At 23.3% G+C, this 6,965-nt stretch overlaps 5 protein-coding genes across 5 annotated transcripts; all 5 read left to right on the top strand.

Annotated features, from left to right (window-relative positions):
* Positions 1 to 199: 199 nt before the first annotated feature.
* DICPUDRAFT_151479 (uncharacterized protein) lies at positions 200 to 1,129 on the top strand (the record flags this gene model as incomplete). The annotated part of the gene is made up of 1 exon (XM_003287335.1): positions 200 to 1,129. One exon carries the CDS (start codon positions 200 to 202, stop codon positions 1,127 to 1,129), a length of 930 nt encoding a protein of 309 aa, XP_003287383.1.
* Positions 1,130 to 1,366: 237 nt separating this feature from the next.
* Positions 1,367 to 2,056, top strand: DICPUDRAFT_78232 (uncharacterized protein; the record flags this gene model as incomplete). The annotated part of the gene is made up of 2 exons (XM_003287334.1): positions 1,367 to 1,421; positions 1,575 to 2,056. 2 exons carry the CDS (start codon positions 1,367 to 1,369, stop codon positions 2,054 to 2,056), a joined length of 537 nt encoding a protein of 178 aa, XP_003287382.1.
* Positions 2,057 to 2,729: 673 nt separating this feature from the next.
* On the top strand, positions 2,730 to 3,691 carry DICPUDRAFT_32350 (uncharacterized protein; the record flags this gene model as incomplete). The annotated part of the gene is made up of 3 exons (XM_003287333.1): positions 2,730 to 3,038; positions 3,114 to 3,353; positions 3,419 to 3,691. 3 exons carry the CDS (start codon positions 2,730 to 2,732, stop codon positions 3,689 to 3,691), a joined length of 822 nt encoding a protein of 273 aa, XP_003287381.1.
* A 233-nt stretch (positions 3,692 to 3,924) lies between these two features.
* DICPUDRAFT_87565 (uncharacterized protein) lies at positions 3,925 to 5,958 on the top strand (the record flags this gene model as incomplete). The annotated part of the gene is made up of 5 exons (XM_003287332.1): positions 3,925 to 3,941; positions 4,018 to 4,450; positions 4,530 to 4,850; positions 4,924 to 5,631; positions 5,710 to 5,958. The coding sequence occupies 5 exons, from the start codon at positions 3,925 to 3,927 to the stop codon at positions 5,956 to 5,958; spliced, it is 1,728 nt and encodes a 575-aa protein (XP_003287380.1).
* Positions 5,959 to 6,162: 204 nt separating this feature from the next.
* DICPUDRAFT_32359 (uncharacterized protein) lies at positions 6,163 to 6,811 on the top strand (the record flags this gene model as incomplete). Its single annotated transcript, XM_003287331.1, has 3 exons — positions 6,163 to 6,303; positions 6,374 to 6,529; positions 6,686 to 6,811. 3 exons carry the CDS (start codon positions 6,163 to 6,165, stop codon positions 6,809 to 6,811), a joined length of 423 nt encoding a protein of 140 aa, XP_003287379.1.
* Positions 6,812 to 6,965: the final 154 nt, after the last annotated feature.

The raw sequence follows: 6,965 nt of genomic DNA, 5'->3' as shown, positions 1-6,965 counted from the left end.
TTTAAAATTGCCCATTTCAAAGTGTTACACCTTAAATATTTTATCCTTAGATAAAATAAAACTATTTTTTAGATATTTTTAATTCTTTTATTTTATAAAATAAAAAAAAATAAAAAAAGTAAATAATATTTATAAAAAAAAAATTGAGCACATAAAACTAACTTTATTTTTTTTTTTTATGTTGTATTTTTTAAAAAAGATGGAGCAAGAAATTCAAATAGATAATAATAATATAGAGAATCTACAACAACAATATCATAGTACAGGTACCAATCCAGATATTATGTTTGGTTTAGGAACAGATATTATAAATAAAGATATGTGGTGGAAATTATTATACACAATGTTCACTATAACAGCTATAGGATATTTAATGGCAAAAAGAACATCTAATAGGATATTTGTAATGGTCAAACCAGTACCAGTTGTAATTTTAGGATATATAGTTTTATTATGGTGTTCAATTCATCACAAAACAGGCACACAACAAGTTTTAAATGATGCTCTTCATTTAATAGTTCCACACAATCCTACCCAATACGCAGTATATATTTCAGTTGGTCTTTTCTTATCAGCAATTGGCGATTTTTTCCTTCTCTATAAAAGATTTTTCATTCATGGTGTTTTCTTTTTCTTGATTGCTCACATTAGTTTTATTTTTGCTTTCACCTCATCCGATCAATTCTTTACACCAATAGTTATAGGTCTTTTAGTTGGTATAGTGTTATTTTTTGCCTTTATGTTTTTAGCCAAAGTCTTCCCATTATTCTCAAAGATGGGAATCTCCCGTTCATTAGCCGTAGCTTTATTCTTTTATACAAGTGTAATTGTAGCAATGTGTTATACCGCTTCCGTCAGATCAATCACAAAACTCTTAACTTTAATAATTTCAAATAATACAGCAGATATCACTTCAAAACTTTTCACATCAATGACTTTTTACGCTTCAATTGGTGCCATTGGTGCTGTATTATTCTTTATCTCTGACATGATGATTTTGGTAAGAGAGGTTAATTTATTATCAAACAATAACGTTAGCAAGGTCAGAAAGGTTTTAGGTCACGGCGATCTTGGAATGATAGTTTATTGGTTGGGTCAATTTTGTATTGCCTTATCAGTATCCCACTAAATTTTATATAAAACATTTATTTAATAAAAAATAAAAAAATAAAAAACAAAAATTTTAAAAAAAATAAAAAAAATAAAAATTTTAAACTAATTTTTGATCGCTGTGTGTTAATTTTCTTTTTCTTTTTCCAATTTTTTTTTTTAAATGTATTTAAATTAAAAATAATTATTTTTATTGTTAAGTTTGTGTTAATTTTTCATTTAATTTAAAACATTATAAGATCAACATATAAATAAGATGGAAATTAAATTTGTTAGTAAAGAAATAGATAATAGCTTTAGATGTAAAAAATGTAATAAATCATTTTTGAACACCAATAATATAAAAAAAGACGGCAATGATTTAAAACAATGCTATAATGTAAATATAATATAATTATTTTTATTATTTGATAAATAATATAATGTACTAATCCCTTTTATTGAAATTAATGATCATAATATAGCTTATAATAATACAGAGGCTCCATGTGATCTCTGTAAAGCCCCTGTTCTAAATTCTGATAAAAAATCCCATGAAGAAAATTATTGCCCAAAAAAAAAAATAAGTTGCCAATATTGTAATAAATCATTGAAAAGAGAAAAAAAAGAAAAACATTTGGCCTCTAAATGCCCCAAAGTAAAAGAAAAATGTATTTTTAATGGCTGTAATGTAGAAAAAACAAGGGAAGAAATGAAATTACACAAGGAAAGTTTTTCGGAACATATCAGTCTCATTAATGAAATGTCTAATTCACTGGAAGAAACAAAAAAAAAACAGGAAAGTCATTCGGAGCAAATCAACTCATTATATAGAAAATCTGATTTTCTGGAAAAAATGTTGAAAAATAACCAGTTTGAAATGGAAAAATTTATAAACAGATTTAGTCCACTGGAAGAAAAACCTGTTTGTAATTTGACAATTTTGAACAGTTTTAACAAATCATAAATAAAAAACAATGTTTATTTACATTTTTATTTCAACTTTTGATATAACATAACAATTATTTTTTTATTTATTTTTTTTTGTTTCAACAGTTGGTTGCTCTATCGACTTTTCGTATTCTGTAACCTCCTGATTATATTGTTTTAATTCTTTTTTTAATTGTTTAAAATTATGGACTAAAAATAACAAACAAACAAATATATTATTAGTAAATTAAAATAACTATTATAAACCCCTATATATATATTACCTAAAAAACCTATAGCTATAAATATAATACTAAATAAAATACCAAAAATAATTGGATGGTCATTAACAGCTAAAACTAATAAATCTTTAAATGGTGGTTGTTCACCACACGATCCTTTTGTCATATTTTATAAAAATAAAATTACAAAACTGAGAAATATATAATAAAATATTCTCAAAAAAAAATAAAAAAATAAAAAAAATAAAAATAAATAAATAATACACAAAAGAGATTTAATAAAAAAAAATTTCTTTATAATTTATTTATATAAAAAAAAGAAAAAAAAAGAAAAATATTTTTTAAATAAAAAAAATTAATTTAATTTTTTCAAAAAAAAATAAAAAAATAAAAAAAAAACGAAAAAAAAAGGATTTTTTATTTTATTTTTAAATAACAATACAGTGTATATATATATAAATATAAATCATGCCATTAATAGTATTAAGTGGAATACCATCAAGTGGTAAATCTCAAAGAGCTAAAGATTTATATGACCATTTTACCCAAATGGGTAAAAAAGTTGTAATAATATCAGAAGAGACATTATTAATAAATAAAAATGAAGGTTATAAAGATTCATTAACAGAAAAGATGACAAGAGGCTCATTAAAAGCTGCAATTGAAAGAAATTTAAATAAAGAAACTGTTGTCATTTCCGACTCATTAAATTATATTAAAGGTTATAGATACGAATTATTTTGTATTGCAAGAGCTGCTGGTACAAGATTATTAGTTGTACGTATATTGTTATTAAAATAACAAAAGAATTGTATTTATAAATATACTAATACTGTTTTTTTTACATATTAGATCTATTGTGACACACCAAGAGATGTTTCAAAACAATGGAATTCACAAAGAGATAGTTCTGTTGCATTTTCAGATAATTTATTAGAGGAATTAACAAATAGATTTGAAGTTCCAAACCCTAAGAATAGATGGGACTCACCACTTTTCACATTGGAACCACAACATTCACTTCCATTTGATTTATTATATAAAACCCTATTCGAAGTACAAGAATTAAAACCAAACTATGCAACACAACCAGTAAGTGGTAGTTTACTTTAATAATAACTTTATAATAGTAGTTACTAATAGTTTTCATTTTTTAGCAAGCATTATCACCAGCAAATTTTGTACATGAATTAGAATCAAAAACACAAGAGATTACAAATGTTATTCAAGATGCACTTCAATCATCCATGGTAGGTGATCGTATTAAGGTACCAGGTTCAGAAAAAAGAGTTATCATTCATAGTAAATTAAATTTAGCAGAATTAAGAATCCAAAGAAGACAATTTTACAAATTTGCACAATTACACCCACCACAAACCCATCAAATTGCTGATTCTTTTGTCGACTTTTTAAATTCAAGTGCAAATTAATACAACAACAATAAATAAATTAAAATAATCTATATAAAAGAAAAGAAATAAAAATTTTATGTTTTTATTTTATATTTTTATTATTTATTAAATATGTATATATCTTTTATTAATTATTATATTTTTTTTATTTTTTTTTATTTTTTTTATTTTTTTTCATTTTTTAATTTTTAATTTTTTTTCATTATTTTTTTTTATAATTTATTTTTAACTTCAAATTTTATATTTTTAAAATGGAATCATATAAAATGTAATTTATTATAATAATACATAATATATATATTTATATATGTATACCAATACTAATAACCATTTTTATTAATTAGTTTAGTTTGTGGTGACATAGGAGGTAATTTCCAACAATTATATAAAAGAGTAGCAACGGTCAATAAAAGTAATGGACCATTTCATTTACTATTATGTGTAGGTGCATTTTTCGAACCATTTTCAGCATCACATGATTCAAATCAAAGTGAACAAAATCAAAACGACCAAGATCAAGATGGCGAACAAAATAAAATCTCATTTCCAAAAGAATTACAATCATATAAAGATGATAAGGAAGTTATACCAATACCAACTTATTTTATAGCATACACCCCAACAGATTATAAATATATCGAAAAATTTTCAAATGAAAACGGCGAAATTTGTAAAAATCTTACATACTTGGGAAAATCAGGTATTAAGGATTTAATGGGTTTAAATGTTGCATATCTATCTGGTAAAGTTGATTATCCAATTAAAGAAGAATCTAATGTATGTTTAAAATTTAAAAGAAATTACAAAAAAAATATTAAAATTAACACAATATTTTCTTTAATAATAATAATAATAGGATTCAATGACAATTATAAAAACAGATATAGAAAAATTAATAAATGATTCAAAAGATAAAAAAATAGATATATTTTTAAGCAATCAATGGGCTAGAGGAGTTTTAAATAATGTTCAATCAGGTATACCAACATTTTTAAAGACACCATACAAAATTGGTATGGACTCTATTAAAGAAGTGGTCCAATCAACCAATCCAGCATATCACTTCTCAAAAAATTCATTTTATTTCCAAAGACCACCTTATTTAAATCATTCAAATGAAACAAAAGTAACAAGATTCCTCTCCTTAGCTCCTGTTTATAATGAAAAAAAAGAAAAGGTAAATAAAACCATTCATACAAACTCTAACTTTATATTTATAGTACTAATAGTTTTTATAATATGATATCTAGTATTTATTTGCAATGAATTACCAACCAGCTAAAGAAGTTACAACAAATGATGCAACTTTAAATCCTTTTGAAAGAAGACAAAATAATAATGATAATAGCGAACAACACACACAAAAAAAACAAAGAAATACAGAAGAAACAACAACAAATTTCTTTTTTGGAAACAATGTAAATACAGAACAAGATAATCAACAAGAAAATAAAAATCAAAGAAAAAGACAACATGGTGATAATAACAATCAACAAAATAGACACCATGAAAGACATCAAAAGAAATTTCAAATGCATCAACAAAAACCAAAACCACAACAGCAAAACTGTTGGTTTTGTTTATCATCTCCAGATGTTGATAGTCATTTAGTAGTTACAATTGCAAACGATTGCTATTTAGCTTTTCCAAAGGGTGGTGTTGTAGATCATCATTTATTAATTGTATTCATCGAACATAAAGCAAACTATATATCACTAGATCAATCAGAAAAGGATGATATTAACAAGATGATAAATATATTGCGTGAATTCTTTGATAAACGTGGTCAAGATATTGTAGTTTTTGAAAGAAATTCATTTTTAAAAGGTGCTATTGCTCATGGTCATCTTCAAGTTATTCCAATTCCAAAATCACTCTCCTCCAAAGTTAAATCCAAATTTATCGAACACTCTACTGAAAATAACATGGAGTTCAAAGAGCTCCCTGAGAATGATAATGTAAGTTAAATAATAATCAATAGTCTATAAACAAACAAATATCAATTTACTAATAATGGTACCTTTATATTTTAATAGGCTTTAAACGATAAATATTTCTTGTTAATTTTACCCAATGGCGAAAAACTATATAGTACCTTACCACAAAAATCAGATTATCAATTTGGCAGAAAAGTAATGGTCGATCTTTTAGGAACCCCTGAAAAGTTAAATTGGAAAGATTGTATGGTATCAAAAGAGGAAGAAATGAATCAAACTGCGTCATTTAGAGATGAATTCCAACCATTTTATGATGAAAAAAATCCATCAAATGATGATGATGATTAAATGATTTTTCATTTAAAACAAAATAAAATAAAATAAAATAAAATATTGAAAAATACTATTTTAATAATTTAATAAATAACGAATTAAATTGTTAATAATTTTTTATTTTTTTTTGAAATATTTTTTTTTTTTTCAATTTTTTTTTAATTTTTTTTCAATTTTTTTTATTATTTCACAATAAATAACAATAATTTAATAAATCAAATGGCAATAAAATTTTTTTTACTTGTTAATATTAGAGGGAAAACAAGATTATCACAATACTATGAGTCGGTACCATTCGATGAAAGACCTACAATGGAAAGTGAAATTATAAGAAAATGTTTATCTAGAACTGAAAATCAAGTAATTAATTACTATTATCTACTATCTATTATCTATGTAATATCAAACTAACATTACTATATTCCCACAGTGTTCATTTTTAGAATTTAAAGATTACAAAGTAGTTTATAGAAAATATGCATCATTATTCTTTATTGTAGCTGTAGATGCATCAGAGAATGAATTGGCAATTTTAGAGCTTATTCATAACTATGTAGAGATTTTAGATTGTTGTTTTGAAGATGTTGTATGTATTATTTAATATTTGATAAATATAAATTTATTTTGGTACTAATATTTCTTCTTATTTATAAATTTATAGTGCGAATTAGATGTATGTAAAAAAAAAAAAAAGAAAAAAAAAAAAAAAAACAATGATATTAATATTTGATTTTAAATATAGATAATGTTTAATTTAGATAAAGCACATTTTGTCTTGGATGAAATGATTTCAAATGGTGATGTTATAGAATGTTCAAAACAACAGATTTTAGAATTTGTAAATCTCCTATATAAACAAGAAAGTTAATTCCCTCAAAAATAAAAATAAAATATAATAAAAAAAAAAAAATATAACATTAACAATAATAATAATTAGTAATAGTAATAATGAAAAGTGAAAAAGAAGAAAAAACAAGTACCTTTCTCATAAATATAAATAATCCTTAAAATAAATAAATCAT

Source organism: Dictyostelium purpureum (assembly GCF_000190715.1).
Source record: "Dictyostelium purpureum unplaced genomic scaffold DICPUscaffold_97, whole genome shotgun sequence".
Taxonomy (NCBI): domain Eukaryota; phylum Evosea; class Eumycetozoa; order Dictyosteliales; family Dictyosteliaceae; genus Dictyostelium; species Dictyostelium purpureum.
This window is presented reverse-complemented; position numbering and strand designations above follow the sequence as displayed.